Genomic DNA, 20,842 nt, shown 5'->3' on the forward strand with positions numbered 1-20,842 from the left:
TAACCACAGCCTGCCCCGTGTGGCTGCACTGTGCTGTTCTTCGTGGAGGGCTGCCTAGGCCCGTGTGGCCCAACAGACAACAGCATGATTAATGTCTCTAAACCTGGGGATAGGGTGGTGGGAGGAAGCAACAAACCTGCTGTGGGAGAGTGTTCCTGCATTTGCAGAAGCGATCTTGCTTTGCAGTAAGGACGGTCCAAACACTGTCCTCTTGAATTTGGAAATTCATGCTTATGGTATAGTTCTTAAAAGCAGACTTCAACTGAGCCTTACTTAAGGGGGTTTAGGCTGATGGGGATTCACCTACTGCCCTGGCTGCTGCTGCTAGCTATTAACAGCTGAGCAGAAGCATGTTTCTGAAGTCTCATCAATGTTAAGCTGGGCCTAGACAACTAAGATCATGCATGCTTCTTGATGACTGACTGATCTGCTGTAGTGTTGAGACTTTGTAATAACTCTTTTCTCTCACTCAGGCCCATCAGTAAATAAAGCTAAAACTCGCGCTACACAAGAGCGGACCAGAGGTACGGAACGGGAGAGACTCCTCTACTTCTAGTTTTTAACAGTGTTCAGTGGACTCCATGAACTGTGGCTTAGGCCCAACTCTTAAGAACGAAGCGCAGCAATGTTCTATGACTATCACACTGTAACCACCACTGACTTGACTCCTGCACAGATTCAACTAGAAGAGATCAGCTGCACCTTTGAACATAGCTTTAAACTCAGGAAATGCTACGTGTGGCTCATGTAACAGTATTACTAAAACTAGATGTGTTAACAAGATTACTAAAACACTTCTGTTTTCAAGAGGTTGCATCTTTTTCTTCTAGAAACCTAAATCAGCTGTATTGTGAGTTGAATAGCTTTCTTAATGAAATTGAGGTGACATGTGTATGAGAATGGACTGCTAAACCACTGACACTAATTTTAAATGCAGGTCAATGCAATTTTTGTCTCTATTTTTAGGGGGAAGCCATCACAAGTTGTAATATTTTTAGTACTATTTGCCAAAATGTCTTGTATATACTTTATTATAAAATAGCAATTTTGTAGTTCAAAAATCTACTTAAATGCAATAAATTAAGTTTATACATTTCAGTGGAAGAGTCTTTCAGAATGTTGTGGGCTTCATGAGAGCTTGTTCTCCAAAAACTTGTTTGAAGAAGGTGACGTGTTCTTCACAGTGCTCACCTAAGGGGAAGCAAAATATAAGTTAACGTTGACTTTAAAACTCAGAAACTGAGAAGCAAGATTGTGTAGCTTCACTTATCTCAATTTATAAGTACTAATTCTTATCTTTAATGCCTTTGAGTAAAGGAGTTTAACAATTTTTAAGCGGTAGAATACTGGGGTATCTCCAGTCCTGTGACAAGTATTCTTGTGGTGAAGCAGATGTCTGATCTAGTTCCTGTATCTAACCACCAGATTCATATCCATGGGAGTTCTTTACTGCCAAGATACAAGATCCTGGAGTGGGATTCTGTGCCTATAGACTACCTGGTGATTAAGAACATGTTGCCAGTGCAGGCAGTTTAGCTTGGTTTTTAAAGTGAGAGGAACTGTAGTATAAAACAGGCCTTGAATTTTTGTAATCTGTGGAAACAGACAACTGAACTCAAAGGTTTCTTGACCCAGTTCCTGGCTTCAGGAGAAAGCACTAATGGGAGATAATGGCTTTGCTAAACTAAGCAGTGCAAGCAACTGCAAGCCAAACAGGTTAGCTTAATCTGCAAGTTCCAGTTTGGCTCAGTCTCTTTACTCCTCGGTGCAGCATACAAAGGGGTAAGACAAGTTAACTTTGGAACTATGCTTAAAAGTAAGTCTAAAATACAGGCTAAAATGCACCAAGAGTTTTATCTTATAATAGAGACTCAGCTGGAGTGGAAGTGCAACAAGTCTTTAGTTCTGTTTGCACAACTGAGTATCTTGGTCTAACTGCTTATTGCTTACCTGGTGTGAAACTAGGGTTTCCTCGCAACCGCTGATTTCTTTGTTCAAAGAATCTGAATATAGTATAGAAAAGCATGTCATCTTCTGCTTGTTTTGCTGCATCAAGGAATTTGCGGGCTGAAATGCTGTCGTGTCCTCCAATACCCCTGATGAATCTCAAGGCAGCCAAAACTTGGTGTTTGGACAACAGAACTTCCACTATTTCATCATTTGCTGTGGAAAGTCTCTGTGAAGTCAATCACAGCTGTAAGACTATGCTTCTAACAAATGCTTGAGATGCTAGCTAGTCACTTCAAGCTTGGTCAGGTAAGCTGTTTGACAAGTCTAACCCATACGTGACATGGAGTTACTATAGTCTGAAATGCTTACTTTTAACATGTCCAGAGAGAGCTGATGTGCGGGAGGGTAAATGCTTTCCAGGGACAGTAATAGACAAGCCTAGGGCAAAAGTAGAAATAACCTTAGAATTCTGAGGACTTCCCACCTCCATTGCTAGCTTATTGAAGCAACTTGTCTTACATACCAAAGGCTTGGAGTCACTGAGCACATGGTACTGCAGAAACTGATGGAGCATGTAGAACAAGTTGTGTTGAACAAGGGTTTTGATGACCAGCTCATACAAGTAGTGCTGTGAATGCAGGAATAAGACCATCAAAGGTATGTCTCAATACCAGGTTTTACAATCTAGAAGGTAGTATTGTATAGGACCTAGACACATGACCAAGACTGGTCTGAAACTATGTAATTTCATGGAGTGAGGTGATATACTTGGCATGTAAATACTTTACCTGAACTGCAATCTGGAACTGGTTAAGAGACCGAATGTATTCCATCAAGACTGCTATAGTGAACTTATGAGGTGCTTCCTGGACAAGAAAAAAATGTTAGGTGGAACTTGTATGCTTCCCGTTAATGACAACCCTGTAAGAATGGGCATCAAAATACCCTGATCCTGACAATAAAGCCTTCTACAGGCTATTTCAAGCAGTCAACTTAAGTTTGCTGCTCTGAGTCTGCTGCCAAACTAGCACTTAAAATTAACTTACCTTCTTCTCTGTAAATACAGATAAAACGTGTGTGTACATGTCAGACTGGTCAATAACTGCTTGAGTGCGGACCGGACGTTTCGGGAGTGGATTACTTCTACTCAGGCCTGCTTCTACCACCTACAAGAAGAAAGCTTTTTTAAAAGAAAACTGTAGTGTTGTAGTACAGTTTTAGTCAGTCCCATCTGTACAGAGACTGTCTTCCACTGGAAACATAACTAGAAACATGTTTTGTTACTGAGCAAACTCACATCTGTGGCCATGTTATACTGGATGCATTCTGTTCAGTATGGGCTTTCGTATTGAATTTAAAACTGCTCTTAAGCTGTAGAAATGTAGCTGTTATATGCCTCAAAGCCAGGAGATGAATCAAACTTACTATGTTGACACAGGCCCTCAGCTTTAGAAGGATTTTTAGTATGTGGCTGTACTATGTGAGTTAGTGCTTGAACTTTAGTATTTTAACAGAAGTAATTCCAAGATGCATCAGGGCTGCATATGTTGTGCAGTGGTATAGTGTACCATGAAATCAGTGGTTTGGAAGCTATTTTGGTAGTTACGGATTCCAAGTTGCTTTCTGAGCTTATACCCTCTTTCTGCTTTCAAGCACTGGGGTATGTTACTTGTCATGCTGCAGATGAGCTATGCGGCATCTGCCACAACAGAGTGCTAAGTGGGGGTCTTAGTGCACCTTGCACAGTAGATCAGCTACTGTGAGCCTGAGGCAGCCAGGACCTTGAGGTAGGCCTGAATTTCCTAAGTAGCATGCCTTCACCATGATGCAACCTGAAGTGCAAATAGCATCATCCTATCTTTGTAAGCTGCTGTAGCTAACATGGTTTACCATAGTATAGCTTTGCTCAGCTTCCAAGTACTTCTTATATTCATGATTCAGTTTGTCAAAAACAGTTGCAATCACAGACAGTGATCCCCTTTCTGGCTCACTGAGCACTGAAAAGATAAAAAGAAAAAAGAACTATGAGGAGAAATAACCAGGGGCTTTAATGTTGCCTTTTTAAAAAGGTGATCTCTACTCTAAACTTGATTCTAAACTTTAAAGAAACACTTTCAGTCATGTCAGATGTATTTTAACTAAAAGGGGGGGGGGCAGGGGGAGAGTTGAATTCTTTCATGCTGTTAAATAATTCCTTTAGAATGGTGACTGAGGGTAGTCTAGGCAAATGACATCTTACAGGACCAAGCTAGCTTCAGAGGTGATCTCAAACCTAAGAACAGCACAGCTAACTTGTGTGAGTATTTACAAATTGTACTTTCAAGAGACAAACAAAGCATGTGAACTTACTTTGAGAGCATACAGATAGGATAACCATTTTGCATTCTTTCCTTTGGAGAAGGAAATCCATTAGTCTTCCTTTATCTAGCAAGAGGTTAACTACAGGTTCAAGTTTCACTTGAAGACTCCAGAGGTAACCTTGATTTGAAGGAGTAAAACAAAAAGTGAATTGCCTTATATAGTATAGCCTAGACATCCAACTTTTCTGCCTTTAAATGAGAACACATCTAGATTATGATTTATTTGCCTTCCTAAGTCTATGTTTTAGAGCACCATTACCCCTGAAAAGTTGTAGGAAAGATGGTCATCCTCAGTTAATCACTACCAAGAGTAGTCATCTTATTAGGTACATCTGCTTAGTCACTTTGTTTTAAGCTGCTTTGTGCACTGAAGGTATAAACTAGCCACCCTTTGACTCCACTGTACTCAGTGTCAAACAGCTCACCGCTTACCTTCGCTTGCACTGATGATAATATCAGGTTGAAAGACAATCCAAGAAGAAGAATCTAAATGTTAAAGTTCTAACATCCATATTAACAGTGATTCTAAACTGTTGCTACTAAATTCATGTTACTGTACTGAAGCAGATCCCATTAATATACTTTCATTTACTGTCACCTTTTCTTGTAAGGTCTTGAACCATATTCTTGGAATTATATCTTCAATTTCATGGTGTACCTATTCAGTAATTTCATACATGCATCTCAAATGACCAAGAAATGTGGTATTGTATTATACTAGATTTCCATATTTACAACTCTATGAAAGCATTACAGTCTCTTATGAAGCATATTATTTTGTCTTGAAGTAAATATGCATAATCGGCTAAAGCTGGACTTAATGGGTCAAGGTAACAAATCCTAGCTTCTTCCATGCTTGATACACAGAATGAGGCTTCAGTAAGACTCTTGCACTTTTAAAGTATTTAAAGGATACAAAGTTTACATGGAACAGGAGACTGACTTGTCACAGAGGCTGGACCTGCAGAAAAATTAACATCAGGTGAAGAACAGTAGTACTCTGGCAGCTCTCCTACACTAACAAAATACAAACTACAACCTTACACTGAAAAGGCAAGTATGGATTGTAACATGTCTAGCAGTCCTGCAGCACGCAGGCAAAAAAGATACACCCATTTGTGTAGCCAGATCATCTACAAGGAAAAACTGACACTGTGAGAAGGCAAACAAGTTCTTTGAAACATGATTGTCTTGTTTTTCAGCCAAGCGAAATCATGCATGCAGAAGTATTTTATCTCTAGTACTATAATTCTAAATACACAGACTCCTTTTGCTGTATTTATATGTAATCACTTTAGTTTCTTAAAAAGCAAGACTGGTTTGTACTTTCTGCTCCTAACCTTTGTTTAATACAAACCTCTACCTGCAGATTTATCAGTTATACTTGCTATTAGTGACTTCAACATTCAGATGTTAAAGAGCTTTTCAGGTGCGATCATTCCTGTAGAAGCATCTTTCTCTTCTATAAAGAGAACCACACTGCTTTGCCATATGTTAGTGGAATTATGCTCAGACTTTTCTAGTTACTTCCAGCTTGAGGGTAATTATCTGCTACACTTCTAGGACAGAAGAACAGAAAGATAATCCAAGAGGAAGAATCTAACTGTTGAAGTCCTAACATTGATCTTAGCATTGCTTCTAAACTTGATTCTAAGCTTGGGTTGTCTTTCAGCCTCTCTATGTGACTTAGGAAGTTAAATAGTCATGACTTAAGCCAGAAAAGCATGAAGTGCTTTTGAGTATACACACAAGCTTTTATAGCTGTGGCCAAAAAAACCCAAAACAAACCAGCTTTGAAGTGTAAAAGCAAAGTACTATAGGAAGTATGCACCTTAAACAACTCTTACTTTTCTGTAGTAGGCACAAGTTTGGAACACAAATTCATGATCAATTCCTTCTTACCTTCTTTCCTCCCTCACCCTCTCCTAAATATGTATAATAGACATGTTAGGATGCTGATTACTAAAAACTGAAGCACTCTTGTATGCCAGCTGTTACATTTAGATAATCTTGATAATAGTGTTAGGATATTTGTTATATAGTAGTTCTACCTGCTACAGGTATTTGATAGGGTTGTATTGATCGAGGCGGAAGTACAAATTGATGGATGGTAGTAGACCCGTCAAATTCTCCTTTTAGTTTGATGTCAAATATAACCGAAGTCTGCAATTGAGAAGAGAAAATTAGTATTCACAAATGTGAGTTACCACCCATTTACATGTATTCAGGCTGTTTTTCACATTTCCATCTTGTGTTCTCCATTAGAATCATAGAATGGTTTGGGTTGGAAGGGATGTGCCGGGGGCAGGGACATCTTTCACTAGATCAGGCTGCTCAAAACCCCATCCAGCCTGACTTTTTGAACACATCCAGTGATGGGGCAATCCACAACTTCCCTGGGTGACCTGTTCCAGTGTCTCACCGCCCCTTCTGTAAAACATTTCTTTCTTATATCCAGTCTAAATCTACCCTCCTTCAGTTTAAAACTGTTGCCCCTTACACAGGGGCAACAGGGCCTACAGGCCCTGGTAAAAAGTGTCTCTGTCTTACACACCCCCTTATAGGAGATTCATGTCAAATTCACTGCTTAGTTATGGATGCTAGAAACTGTGAGGAAAATTCTGCATCTTCCTATGATTCTCCTCATACTGCTACCCTTCAGTCTTGTTCAGCTCAGGTCACTAATGCTTTTACCCAGTATGGACGACATTCTTAGCCTTCCACAGTAGAAAATAGCTTCACTTTCAGTGCTAATGAAACATGACTTCAATTATTGGTATCTACCCTATTCAGTCCGATTTTGTTTTCTGTGTTTATATAGTCATGTTTATAGCTTAACCAAAATGCTGGAGAATAAGTGCTCTGGGTTAAATGCTAATGTGTAGAATTAACACGAATTATAACTGAAACATCAACTAATCATGCTAATGAGATAGTGTGCCCCAGTTCTTGAAGCTGCCCAAGAGAAGAGAATACAAGAAGCCAAAGCCTTTCCACAAGTTAAGAGCAAAGTACCACTTTAGCTTTACCACTGAGCAAGCCTTGCTACTGAGCCTACAGACAAGCAAGTTTTACCTATGCTACCATATGCATAAGATCATTTGTATTCATAGAAGTTTTTGCAGATCTGGGCCTTCAAACTAAAGGAGCATAAGTTTGTGTCATAGAAACATATAATTCAAATGTGTGCAATATGAGAAGTTCCCAGGATTAATAATTTAGTATCCAATTTAACTCTACCTCTTTGTATAATACCTGTCCTGGTTTTGGCTGGGATAGAGTTAATTTTCTTCCAAGTAGGTGGTACAGTGCTGTGCTTTGGATTTAGGATGAGAATAATGTTGATAGCAACAACTAAAACATCGGTGTGTTAAGTAGTGCTTACACTAGTCAAGGACTTTTCAGCTTCTCGTGCCCTGCCAGCGAGAAGCTGGGAGGGGGCACAGCCAGGACAGCTGACCCAAACTGGCCAAAGGGGTATTCCATACCATATGATGTCATGCTCAGTATATAAACTGGGGGGAGTTGGCCAGGAGGCAGTGACCACTGCTTGGGAACTGGCTGGGCATCGGTTGGCAGGTGGTGAGCAATTGCATTGTGCATCACTTGTTTTGTATATTCTTTTATCATCATTATTATTGTTTTCCCTTCCTTTTCTGTCCTATTAAACTGTCTTTATCTCAACCCACAAATTTTACTTTTTTCCCCCCAATTCTCTCCCCCATCCCACTGGGGGGGGAGTGAGTGAACAGCTGCATGGTGTTAGCTGCCTGCGAGTTAAACCACAACAATGCCTTAAAAGCCTACGCAGTGCAGCAGCAGAGTATCATAGGAAACTAGCAAGAAGAAAAAAAGTGTATGAAAAAACAGGCATTAGCATCAGCCCTGATTCAATGTTAGCCCAACAAGGTAAAAGGATAACTTTGAATCTCTCATACCCTTATGGTTTTGTTCCTGTAAATACTCTGGCTTTTGGCAAAGCTAAGCACATGCAAAAATATTTTCTAGAGCTAACAGGCATCGTTACTAAAATCTGCCCATAACTTTTAAAAGGCACAACATAATATAAATAAATCACACCTCGGTATCCTGATGATGTACTACCACCAAGTTATCCACAACATTCAGTGCAAACTTTCCAGTTCTGTTCAGCTTTAAAATATGTGTCTTCTTACAGGAGCCCTCTCTATGGAAATAGCAATGAGAAGAACCGGTCAGTAAACCTGTTTAAACTAGAAAAGCATATGTCTCTTACACACATGTGAATTTCCACTAGTGTTCTTCATTCTGCTTTTACCTTGGTAAGTGATAGAGGACTACTTCTGCTCCTGTACTATTGGAAGTCCTTGAGTGATGCCTCAAATAGAGAACATAAAGCTGCCCATATCTAACAAGACAACAGGATGAAAGCATTATTTTCAAAGAGCTCTACCACAGAGCTAGAGCATTGTTAGAGCCATACATTTTATCCTGAAAGAACAGATGTGAGATCGCCTAAGTCAAGTGATCCGTTAATTAAAAGTGAAAGACTAAAACAGCACTCGATGAATTGCAATGGACGGCCTATACTCATGCAAGTTAGGCATCTAAGAACAACTCTGCTTCATTTTTGAACTGATGTGTTGGTATTCTCAAAATTTATGTACTAATCAAGAACATTTTAATGTAAGACTTCTCAGTTAACTTCCCCTCCCCGCCTTGCCCCAGAGTTGTTTACATGCTTTGTTCAAGGCAGTAACTAAAGCACTTTAAAGCAGTAGTACTGCTAAAACAAGAAACGAGGGCAACCATGTTAATGTTCTTGTCTTTTCCCAGCATCCCCAAATTGTCATACTTATCCAAGAAAGGCTTGATTAGTTAGATACATACATTGTAGCCATAGCAATATCTCTTTCAGAAAGGCTGAGCTTGGAGGACTTGGGTGCCGCAGGTAACTCAATTTCAAATTTTGATAGTTTTGACATTGTTCCACTCTGTTAAACAGAAAAAAAACCCCAAAGAAATCCATTGTTAAGACTTGAAACAGAAAGGTCTCAAGTAACCTTTAAATCAAACGCTGCATCAATAGCACCCCCATGAGGTGAAGAATGATGATAGCCAAAAAAAAGAAAAAGGGTTTGACACTTTTTTTCCTACTGTGATCCTAAACACATACTTCTGGTATTATAATTTTAGCAGCTTTATCATCTTGATTTTATAGCATCAGCTTCAGCTAGCAAAGCATTTCCATTTTAATTAAGTCAAGACAAATTTGTATGCAGATCCCATTTACAATTGGTCTGGAGATCTCAAACAAACAGCAGTTCTCTTAACTTCCTTTCTCTCTTCCAGCAAAATATATGCTCCAACTCTTAAATAACTGCTTACTGGGAAGGGGAAAATACCAGTACCTCCTACCAGTCACAGTCTCCTTTTGTTCCTGCTAACTCCAGAATCCGCCTTATACTCAGAGCATATTCCTGCTCCGGCCCAAGGTTTCCTTTCTCCTCTTCCTCTTTTCCTTTAGAACTTATATTTAAGCAAGTTTTCAGAGTTTCCAAAGCTTCTACTGAAATTCACTTCCCGTTCTCATTAACTCATTCTTGAGTGTGAAGTGTGAACACTACAGAAATATATCCTTTGCTAGAGCTCTATTTTTAAAGATTATTTTGGTACAGTACCTTTCTCGGGAAATCTTTAAAGATTACCTTCTGAACACAAAAGTTATTTAGCTTCAAGCTACAACTTGACACAAAGTGTTAAGGAGGGGAAAGCATGACCTAAGTCCTTAAAAAGAAAGCTGGTGGCTTGGGTAGGCTAGGCACCTAGCCACCTAAGAGAACGTAATTTCAAGGTCCAGTACAGACCCTGCACAAGATCAAACCAGGAAACCCATTTGAATAAGCTTCTGTTTAATCTCTTCCCTTAGACGACCAGAGAAATATTCCTAATCCTTTGAGAAGCAAGATGAACTCTGTAGTTGTTCTCCTCATTTTTTAAGTCATCTTACTGCATGATTAACTTAAAACAGATTCTAGTTTTTACTACACACTTTTTCCAAGCCAAAAAGAAAAATATTTTCCCAGTAACCTTAAGTGTTGTCCACAGGGAAGAACACCAAGAGAAATAAAGCCCTCTCATGCTTGGGACAATAGTTGTTTCTTAAGTGCTACCTTTCTTCTTTCTTTTTCACATTCATCCACTCACATTTGGAAGGTTGTAGTTATAATCACAGGTGAAAGGCCCTTAGTTTTTCTTTATTACTGCACTACAGAGTGCAAATGCCCATAGTAAAAGTAAATAACATATACTTATTTAAGTGAAAAAAGATCTCTTGAAAGATATTTACGTTGTCAAATATTGGGTCACTATTTTTTTTTCCTCCTTTCTCAAGGTCAACTGTCCAACATTAGCTGGACACACCTCTTTCCAAAGAGGACATAAAAAAAAGAGTGAATCACTTAATTTTAAGCCATCACCTAGGAACTACCTTATAGATTTTTGCTTTGTCCTTTGCTTACTGTCATATAAGGATGTGAACACATGCACCTCTTGGAAGAAATCCAGGAAAAGCAATAGAATAGTTGAGTGAAGCAGCCGCCAAAAAAAAAAAAAAAAAAGGAAGCACACAAAATGAAAAGTTTGGAACATATCCCTTTACCTTGAAATAGAATGGCTGCAGGACATTGCCAAGGACAGTGGTCGACAGAAGAATAACAGAGCTCTCTGGACAATACATGTACCAGTTGACATTAATACTCTGATTCTTCAGAAGTTTTAAACTTCGTTTCTCTGGTAATACCTGGAAACACAGGATATTAGCATTATCAGGTATATATCAGCATAAATGGTACTACACAGTAGCTAGGAATATTAAATGAGAAACAGTTAAGTGTAAGGGCATTTACAGTGCTAGAATTAAAAATCAGAAACCTGACAATTACAGCTTAGGCCCCAATTTACTGTAGCTAAGGAAATGCACATCAAATCCTCCTCAAATTCTAATGAGCTGCCTCTTCCCCCTCATCCAGGTCTGGGTAGAAGTTCTGTCTATAATGGAGAAAACACCTAGCTTGACACAACTAGTGAAGTTTTATTAAAAAGTTATTACAATATCTTTGCTGCCTTCACTCCCCAGCTTCCTTAGTCTTTTATTTTAAGAACAAAGACAGTATATAAATCAATTCTCTTCATTTTAAGGGCTTAAATAACTTCTCTTCAAAACCACACTTACTTGATTTGGTCCTTTTACCTACAGGGTTGATGTTCATAATCCTTTCAGGTGCCAAATATATTTTTCTCCCTCAATCAGCAGGAAATAATGCTGCTTTTTCAGTTACTTTCTTTAGTACTAGCTATTAGTAACAGTAATTATGTGAAACACCGTGTCTTAGCTCCAGGACTGGAACTATTGGGAAGTGCACAACTTTGGAGGAAGTTTATAACATCCCTCATCATGAATGTCAGAAAGAGCTATTTATTCATTAGATTCCTCCAAAAACATACGCAAAGGTAATTACACATAACACAGAGGAACTCAGACAATGAGATCAACATCGGAGGAAGCTGCCAATTTGCAGAAGGATATCACTATCTATCTTAGTGAATTATTTGTTCTTTGCTGCATTTTAAGCATGCACACATCCTCCACAATGCTGATTTGTTTTGCATGAAGCGATACTTCACATTAGATTTAGATACTCATTTCCATACAAGCCAAGAGCATCTATTAATATAGAGTTCTCAAGGCTTAATTCAGTACTCCTTTATACAGGGTCTTTGTTAGCTGTACTAAATAACCTGTTAGTGTTAAGTTCCCCCTGCCCCAAAAAGTATTCCTCTCAAAGAAAAATAATTGTAGTCTCCAAACAAAACAGCAGAATTTCTTTTTTCAGTAGTGCTTTCTCAATCAGAGCACTAAAAGAAAGGAATTCAAAGATACTGACACAAATTTACATTTTCAAATCTCTAAATATGTCTGTCCTACCGGAGTTATTTGTATTACCTGATAGAATTCAATTCCTTGATCTGTGATGAAGACAATTTCTGTAGAACTTGTCCAGCAGAATCCTAGAATATTGGCATTCTTTGTCTTTTAACAAACAAGCAAACAAACACTCTTTTACTTGGGAAAATTAACTATTCAGATAAGGTAATATTACTAAACGAAGAATGCGAGACCAAAGGCAATTTAGTTATCCAATCACTGGAGTTGGCCAAAAGCATTAACTAGACACCCAGCATGCATCAGCTACTTTTGTCAAGACTTCCAAAACTATGTATGAACACAACTACTGTATGACCTGAATTTTTGGCAGCATGTAAGATTTACAAGTTTATTACACAGGCAAATTTTCTTTTCACCCTAAATACAACCAAGTTCTTCTGGTTCAAACCATACTGCCAATTCAACCAATTCCTGACATGAAAAGCGGGTTCCTTCTGCTGACAGAAATTAAGAACCAAGTGGAAATATTTGCCATGACTCCACTCAGAACACCACCATAAATGCTTTGCTAGAATGGTTTACTCAAACGCATAATCCTAAATAATGAAACAGAGAGTGCTTCAGCTTTAAAGTCTACAGGAATAAAGGGATCTGTGCAAATCAGGTGTTTAAAAATTTACTTTATCATTCTATTACCCCAAAATGTTAAAAGTTGAAAAGTACCAAACAATGACAACAGTGCTTGTTTCTGGTAAAATAATCATCAAAAAACTAGAAGGGTTGTTTGAAAATACCAAACATAGTATGCGAACTAGTAATAGCTTACTATCACTGATCAGTGAAATTAGGGTAAAACATCCACATTAACATACTTGGCATTAGTATAACTACTGCCCACTGTTTCTACATCATCAGCACTTTGTGTCTTCTCCTTCCCATACTTTGACATTTGTTGCCTCCACAGCATTTCCAGTCCTCTCTAGGAAAGAATTAAAGTGACTGGATCAGGAAGTTTTCTATGGTATTGTTAATACCTGTTCATTTACCTCAATTCAGATAGATAGTAGTGCCTACGTATCTCATTTATTTCATGTTAGTGTTTTGGAAGGTATCTCAGCTAGTTCTCTTGTAGAGTAGAGGCCACCAGTGTAACTAACATTAGAGTTTCACCTAAGCATGTAAGCTTTGGACATTTACTTTACTTACCTTACATTCCTGTGTATATTCTAGCTGCGGGCTATCTGGAATAAAATTCAAAAAATCCTGCAAAAACACCCATGAAGTGTGTTAGCAATTACGAAGCACAGACAAGATACGTACATAGATACAAGAGAATAGATATTAGTTTATCAAATTATTTTGGATGAGATATCTAGAAGAAAAACTTAACTTACTTCCGAAAGTAAGAAATTAAGAATTTCTTAATTCTTAATTAAGAAAAACTTAATTCTACTTCATCCCTGCCAGGGAATTCTTTATAGGGGTTGGCTCCCCCCACACCTTTTCTTAAATGATGATACTAGCAAGACAACAATGTTGCCTGTTCAGCCTCTCAGGATGATAGGGGAATTTTCACTACAGCTGTTGTTAGCCACCAGACCTCTTAAACTTTTGTCTCAGAGGCTTCTACTCTGGTACTGTACGTAGATTTCCAGCTCCAATTCCCTATCTGCAGGGTGTAGGTTTCTTACCACACTCTTCAAAGTTCTCTGCACAGCCAGTATCTTGTTCCCCAAGGAAAACTTGATGCACTTCACTTCTCCTTTGTCTTCCATCCTATACAGAAAGAAAAAGAAGTTATGGAAATAGTGTCTAAAATATTACAGAATTCTGTAATACACCCTCAAAAAGACAATGAGAGAGGGAAAAAAGTGTAACGCAAGTGCTTTTGAATACAACTTATGAGTGTTGCCGGACAAGTACAGGATTCAAAATTCAGACTGGAAGATAATGGCAGTTCACTCTTCAGAAGTCCTGAACACATCTGTTACAGAAACATGGCTAAGATCACACAAATTTGCACCTGAAGTTACTACAAATGCTCAACACCATTAGCCTATGATGTGGAACTGGAAGACTGTGGAACTATTCAAACCTGCGTTTGAATGTCCCAGTGAGTCTGCAGTTCTGCGACACTCACCAACATCCTGCAATCAGCTCCTTTACTTCCAGAACTACTGCTAAGTGACCCAAGCCTACTCGCTTCCTCATTAGGACACATCCTCTAGAAGAATTTCTGATGTTAAAGGGAGAGTGAAGCTGTTTTCACATCATTTGAAAAAATAAAAAATGTATTCTTACCAAACAAGCATCAGTACAATTGGCATGAATAACATAGTTCTACTTTCAGTGTACGTTATTAAGTCCAGACAAAGAGAGAGCTAGATAGTCAAGCAGGAAAACTGTGGAACCTCTTGAAGTTCACTGAGTATTTTTAGCTCCCTCAGGATTTGTGACAAGGGTAGTCAAATTAAACAGTCAAATAAAAATAGCAACTTTCAGGACAGGCCCTGTGTAATACCTGACATCACAGTAAACACACCTTGACTACAAATTGTTTCACCCATATCTGGATTGAAGCAACCTTCGAGCAAAAGAATACTTCCTTACATATGGATAGCAGAGTGCAAAAAGCCATTGCTCTTAACAGAGGCATATATAAAATAGTTTTCTAAAGACAAAGTAGTTTCATTGAAAATACTGTTGTCAGGTTCTGCAAAAAAAACATTTCAACAAAAAACGGAATACATAAAAGAAGACAATTTAGATTAAACAAGAAACAGAATGCAAGAAACCTACATGTAGGAAATCCTGTGCTTGAATCACGGGCATGAAATTCAGAAATTATGGTTCTCTACATATTTAAGTTTACTTCCTTTTGTTTAACTTGCTAAGCTGCATCCTTGGATAAGTCACTGCTGTTGTAGGAAACACAAGTTTGAATGTCCACACTCTCTCACATACATAGCGTGTCTTAGTAAAACACCGCTGTTTAAAAAAAAAAAAAAAAAAAAGCCACAGCCTACTAACCATTTTTCCCACAGAAGACTATAAATTCATGAGGGCAAAGCATGACATCTTAATTGCAAGATTATGTCTAAGAACAAAATCAAAAGATGATCACAACTACTTATAAGTTTTATGCCTGAACTACAGCAGATCATGACTAAGTACTACATAATTTTAAGATTGCAGAATTCTGTCCCAAGACAAAGATGAAGGTGCCTTACCTGAAGGAAATGGGATTTCTATCCTCCAAGCCTTTAACAACAACTCCTGTAGCTCCACCGGATCGAACAGCAAAAACCTATAAAAAATTTTGAACATATTTGTAGCTTATTCAAAATCATAACCTTAACATGCTTTCTTTTCTGTAAGCCATACCTTTTATTTTTTTTACTAGACAACTTTTGTTCTTACACAGATCTGCCAGTTCACACTGAGATTCAGTAAATAATCAATTCCTTCCTCTGGAGCTCCAAGTTTACTTAGAGTTGACAGGTTTCCAATGGTGCTGTTACAGTCCTGTAGGCATATTCTGAACTACTGGGCAAGTTAAAATCGTAAGAGTCCGTATAAGCTTTTCTCTCTTTTTTTTTTTTTTTAATACTCCTATTTTCCTAAATCAGGTACTAATAAAAGTATCTGAGACATCAGGGCATTGTTTAAAACAAAAAGGAAATCAGCTTGGGGATTGGGAAGAGATGCAACTCACTGACCCAGAAGCTTGATTTTGTCAGAACATGTTATTAGATAAGAATAGTTTAATAGCAATCTGCAGTTTTGTGTGTGCCTAAGAAGTTTCAGCCAACTTGCACTAACAACTTAAAGAATTCCTTTAGCACAACTGCACATATATATGTATAAAACCTGCTAGAGCTATACCGCTTGTTAAGCTGGAATAAGGTAACATTAAAGAAAAAGTCATGCTGTTAAAAACTTTAACTGGCTTAGAAAGTCAGGCAGATGCCTAATTTGTACTTGTTGTACGTGTAGAAGCACTAGACACACAGATCAGGCCTCAGAATGTTATAACAGATATGTTGCTTTGTAATATTAGCCATGCTACTGGTGCAGTATGCTCATGCAGGAATACAGGTGTCAAGACTATGAATTGCAAGCAAGTCCACAGCCTTACTAGAATGATAACTACTTAGTTTAACTACTTTTGATATTGATGTAGATAGAAAATGCAGGCAACACTCTCAATCTTTGCGAGATGAGAAGATAGCAAGGACAGATCTCTCAGAAGGCTGTTCACGTGGTAAACTGTCATTGAAATGCTGGTTACAAATTATTTAGAGACACATCGGAAATTAAACAATTTTAGAATAGCAAGAAAACGTGGAGAATTAAATTTACAGTTGAAAATTAGTTTCTTTCAAGTGAGCTCTTAAAAAACAGTTTCTGTGTAGTTATATCTCATCCACACTGTGATAGAGTGTCTCCTGACAGGCACGTTTAAGCAATCTTATTTCAGCTGGCCCTCAAAATGCAAGTAAAGGATTATGGTTTATAAAGAGAAAGGACACCAATAATTCTGAAGAGAGTGCAACAGCAAGAAACACATCCCAGAAATACTCCCCCCTCTCCAAATATGCCACTGATCACGTCCACACATGGCAAACCATGCCATTTATATGGGGGAAAAAAAGCTTGAACGTTTCAATTCTGTGAATGCTGAGGTCAATGCTGTTGAGTACTCAGAAGCCCATAGCGATATAAAGGAGAAACAAGCTTAAAAGAACTGAAGCCAAGAAATGACAAGCAAAGCGTCCACTCGGGTCCAAGCCACAAGTAAAGCTACAAATATTAATTTTGATGAATATACTGAACTTTAGGAAATGAAAAGGGAAAAAAAATCAGAGAAATGAAGCTAACAGTGAAGTGACAAAGTTTGCCAGTACCGCTGGGACATTTGGAATAGAAAGAAAAAGTGCTGACTCTGAAGAATTCCAGAAAGACCTTACGGCAGTGAGAGTAAAGGCAGGTGAAAGTCAACCTGATAAATCTATGTTGATGCATTTGAGAAAAAAAATTTCTACCGTCTCTAGCAAGATGACGGGTTCTGAGCCAGCCACCCAGCAGCAAGACCTCGCACCGCAGCAGTTCCCCAGAAGGTGAACAACCAGCCTCATGCTCTGCAGCCAAGGAAAGGGGAGGAAATCAAACTCGGGTATGAGAGCCTCCAGACCCCTCTGCTCGGGGAGGCAACAGGGCAGCAGCGGGAAAGGCTGAGGCAACAGGCCCGAAGCCGTGACCCCGGCCTGCAGAGCCGTGCGAGGCGCGGAGGGGGTGCCCGGGATCCGCCGTCGGCTCCCTCTCCCCACGCGCCCACCACGGCAGGCTGGCGGGGAAGGGAGGGGGCTCCGCACTGACAAAAGGCAGCGGGTCTTCCTCGCACAGCCGCGGGGCAGGGGTGGGCCGAGGTCCTGAGGCGACGATCCGCCGGCCGACAAACAGCGCCCGGCGGCCTGCCAGGACGGGGGAGCGCGGCCTCCCGCCGCCCCCCGCGGGGAGGGGAGGGCCCGCCGCCGCGCCCACCTGCTTGTTGGCCTCGTCGAAGAAGACGCAGTTGACGGGGTTGGCCTTCTCGAAGTGCACGGGCCGCCCGCACAGCGCCAGGTAGCAGCCGCCCTCCCCGGCTCTCGCTCTTCCTTCTCCTTCTCCTCCCGGCGCCTCTTCCTCCCCCGGCGGCGGCTCGCGGCTCATGGCGGCGGCTCGCGGCGCAAGTCACCCGGCGCAAACGGTCCCTTAACGAACCCACCCCACCCCACCTCCCGGCCGGCCGGCCGCTTCCTGTTTACGCTCCCCTCACACGTGACGCGGGACCGGCCTGCCTTAAAGGCGCAGGGCGCCGAGGCAGCGGCGGCAGGAGAGCGCGCGGGTGACGGCCGCGGCCGGGCCGGCAGGGGAGGAAGCGGCGGCTCAGGGGTGAAAGGGCCCCGCCCCGCGCTCGGGCGCGCGCCTCCCCCACAGGCGGTGGGCGCGCGGGGGGGGGGAGGGCGGGGCCCCGCGCGGCCCCGCCTACTCCGCCGCTCTCTTCACAGCCCCGGTTCGCCGTCCCGGGCGCCGTGGCGCGGCGTCGCCGGCCGGGTCCTTCGCCTCGCCGCTTGCCGCCCGCGGGCAGGGCGGTCCCTCGTGGGAAGAGGTCCTTCAGCGCGGGGCCCTCCGTGGCTACAAGCGGCCCGCCGCCTGCACCGCGGGGCCTTCCCCCGCCGAGGCGGCTCCGGGCCCGCCGCCCCGCGTTTCAGGCTGTGGAGAAAACGCTGCGGAAAAAGGCTGCGGGCCGCGGGGCCGCGGCATCGGGCTTCTCGCGGGCGGGTGTCGGGACCCAAATCTCGTCCGGAGAGACGCCGAAGCGCGCATCAGGCGGAGGCCGGAACGGCAGGGGCTGGGCCTGCGCAGCCAGCCCGAGCCCGCCCTGCTGCCGGCCCCTGCCGGGAGAGCGGCCGCCCGGGCAAACGGCCCCTTCCCGGAGAGCGGCTGCGCTTCAGGCGCAGCCTGTGGTGCTGCCGGCGTGGGAACGCCGGGGTTTCGATGCCGCTCTGCAGTGCAGCGTCACGCTGAAATCTCTTCCCGTACCTCAGGTGGGCCTATTGGCTAGCTAGCCGGTCGCTTTGCTAGCCTCCTGGAAGGAAAATACTTGGAGCTGAGACGTGTCACACGGGATAAACACATCTGGCCCAGCCTTTTACAGCGCTTTCTCAGAAAAAGCCCCCAAACTTTTAGGTGGGTGTCCTGGTTTCGGCAGGGATAGAGTTAATTTCCTTCCTAGTAGCTGGTACAGTGCTGTGTTGTTGATTTAGGAGGAGAACAATGTTGATAACGCACCGATGTCTTAGTTGTTGCTAGGTAGTGCTTACACTAGCCAAGGACTTTTCACCTTCCCATGCTCTACCGACTGAGAAGGCTGGAGGTGCACAAGAAGCTGGGAGGGGGCACAGCCAAACTGGCCAAAGGGACATTCCATACCATGTGACATCATGCTGGGTACATAAACTGGGGAAAGCTGGCCGGGGGGGCCGCTGCTCGGGGACTGGCTGGGCAAAAAGGAACCAACTGCTTTAGAGCTCTGCCTTAATTTGTCCGCACTTACTGCATCATCACTGAAAAGCAGTCACTATTGATACTGCTTTGGGGCATGAAACTGCTTTTTAGTGGCTAGTTGTAAAATAGATCAGAAAGGGAAATCATACTCTGAAAATAGTCCTTGTTTCAGGAATAGCATTAATAAAGCGTTACTGAAGTTAAAGTCTGGATTGTTTCTCAGCATTTATGCTTATTTGTATTTTAGTTTGGACAATAAACTAGCAATGGGGTTTTTCTGGTTGATGCACTGGCTAATGCCTTAGTTCACTAGTTGCAAAACCTACAGTATAATTTAGAAATTGTGTGAGAACATCATCAAGTACATATTTGTTTATTGGTTTAGAAAGGGAAATAAAAAAGGGGGAAAAAAAGAAGACTGCTATCATACCAATTTAAAAGTTTTCAGATTAGACTGGAGCGGCACAACTTAGTAAAGGAGAAATAGAAATTTAAGTACCAGATAATAACACGGTATTGTGCAAACAAGTGCTTGCTGGCTTGTGACCCAGTTAGTCTAACTGCAGTAATTTGACATCAGACTAGAGAAACTGAAGTCACAACTAGGAATTACAACAATCTGTTTGTTCTGCAGAACCCTCCTGTGTCATCAAACAATTCTGTGTTAACGAGAGAGGCCAGGTATTTCCAGAGCATTTAAAGTACCCTAAAGTTTATAATTTTTACAAAATAATAAATTCATTGCATGTTAGCCGAAAGCTTAGTTAATCCAAGGTCAAAATTTAAGAAATTCTACTGATGTTTAACCTTAACTCCTACTTCCCTACAGGACAGCAAGCACTTTTTACAATTGCAATAGGAATATTAAGATGGTAGAATTTGAGGTATGGGGAGGGGGAATCAGCAGACAAGTATATAAAGACACAACTTGAAACTATTGTGATAGTTTTAGAATTGGCCGTTAGAACAGTCATAATGTCAGAAAAGGTAATTAAGCCAGTGGCTTAATTAACAATGAAAAATCTAGACGTGCTTCTAAGATTCTATCTGCTTAATAATAATCCTAGCACCTTTTATTTCAAAGGAGTCCAGGAAAATGCTCATTTTAGCAACTTCTTCCTTGTTTTCAACTACTTAACAACGTGCCCGGACGTCTTAAAATATCAAAGCAAATTCCTGAGCCAATTTTACTGCTGGAAGTGAGAAGATGTTTAGGCAATATAATCGGGCCCAGTAGCTTTAAATCACATACTTGAGGACCATTGCTTCATTTATTTGATTTGGTTTTTCTTTAATCTGTGCTAGACAGATTTTAGAAAGAAATTAAAAATGACAGTAACAACTGAGGCTTCAGTCCAAGCACAATGAAACAAGCAGGTGCCTCTGTTTCAAATGACAGCTCCAAAAACACGCTCCTCTCACTTCCCCTTATTTTTGCTCGCTCTCTTCCTCTCACTCAATGCAAATATCCATAATGATCAGCGTCTTTCCTAGACAAGCACATTTGTAAGGTATTAGCAACTGCTCTGAGATACCTTTTTCTCCAAGAAATGTT

General features: G+C 41.1%; 2 protein-coding genes across 4 annotated transcripts in view; one reads left to right on the forward strand and one right to left on the reverse strand.

Annotated features, from left to right (window-relative positions):
• Positions 1-1,032, forward strand: part of NPC1 (NPC intracellular cholesterol transporter 1) — a 28,478-nt gene extending 27,446 nt beyond the window's left edge. Inside the window, exon 25 of the mRNA XM_076329833.1 lies at positions 474-1,032. Within this exon, the coding sequence (XP_076185948.1) occupies positions 474-556 (83 nt within the window). The 3' untranslated portion in view covers positions 557-1,032. The remainder of the gene's footprint in view (positions 1-473) is intronic.
• RMC1 (regulator of MON1-CCZ1) lies at positions 1,014-17,996 on the reverse strand. 3 transcript variants are annotated; one of them, XM_076329834.1, is made up of 21 exons: positions 17,782-17,996; positions 17,283-17,378; positions 15,468-15,544; positions 13,929-14,013; positions 13,444-13,500; positions 12,295-12,381; positions 10,951-11,091; positions 9,180-9,283; positions 8,608-8,697; positions 8,391-8,496; positions 6,362-6,473; positions 5,227-5,271; positions 4,743-4,796; positions 4,300-4,428; positions 3,841-3,947; positions 2,997-3,116; positions 2,739-2,816; positions 2,474-2,578; positions 2,320-2,388; positions 1,951-2,176; positions 1,014-1,191 (listed from the first exon to the last, which is right to left on the reverse strand). In XM_076329834.1, exons 1-21 carry the CDS (start codon positions 17,947-17,949, stop codon positions 1,112-1,114), a joined length of 2,136 nt encoding a protein of 711 aa, XP_076185949.1. In that variant the 5' UTR covers positions 17,950-17,996; the 3' UTR covers positions 1,014-1,111. The 3 variants fall into 3 exon arrangements, with proteins under 3 accessions (XP_076185949.1, XP_076185950.1, XP_076185951.1); XM_076329836.1 differs by having other exon boundaries at positions 1,172-1,191; positions 1,951-2,003; XM_076329835.1 differs by lacking the exon at positions 17,283-17,378.
• Between the last annotated feature and the right edge of the window lie 2,846 nt (positions 17,997-20,842).

Source organism: Aptenodytes patagonicus, chromosome 2 (genome assembly GCF_965638725.1).
Source record: "Aptenodytes patagonicus chromosome 2, bAptPat1.pri.cur, whole genome shotgun sequence".
Lineage (NCBI taxonomy): Eukaryota > Metazoa > Chordata > Aves > Sphenisciformes > Spheniscidae > Aptenodytes > Aptenodytes patagonicus.

Bases quoted from the DNA above. Each gene is read 5' to 3' on its own strand.
- RMC1 (XM_076329834.1), bottom strand. From the start codon at position 17,949: ATGAGCCGCGAGCCGCCGCCGGGGGAGGAAGAGGCGCCGGGAGGAGAA. The intron at 4,797-5,226 runs GTATCCTTTAAA...TTTAACATTTAG, and splicing joins TCCTGTTCCATGTAAACTTT to ATTCTTCTTCTTGGATTGTC. The intron at 3,948-4,299 runs GTAAGTTCACAT...TTATCTTTTCAG, and splicing joins CCTATCTGTATGCTCTCAAA to TGCTCAGTGAGCCAGAAAGG.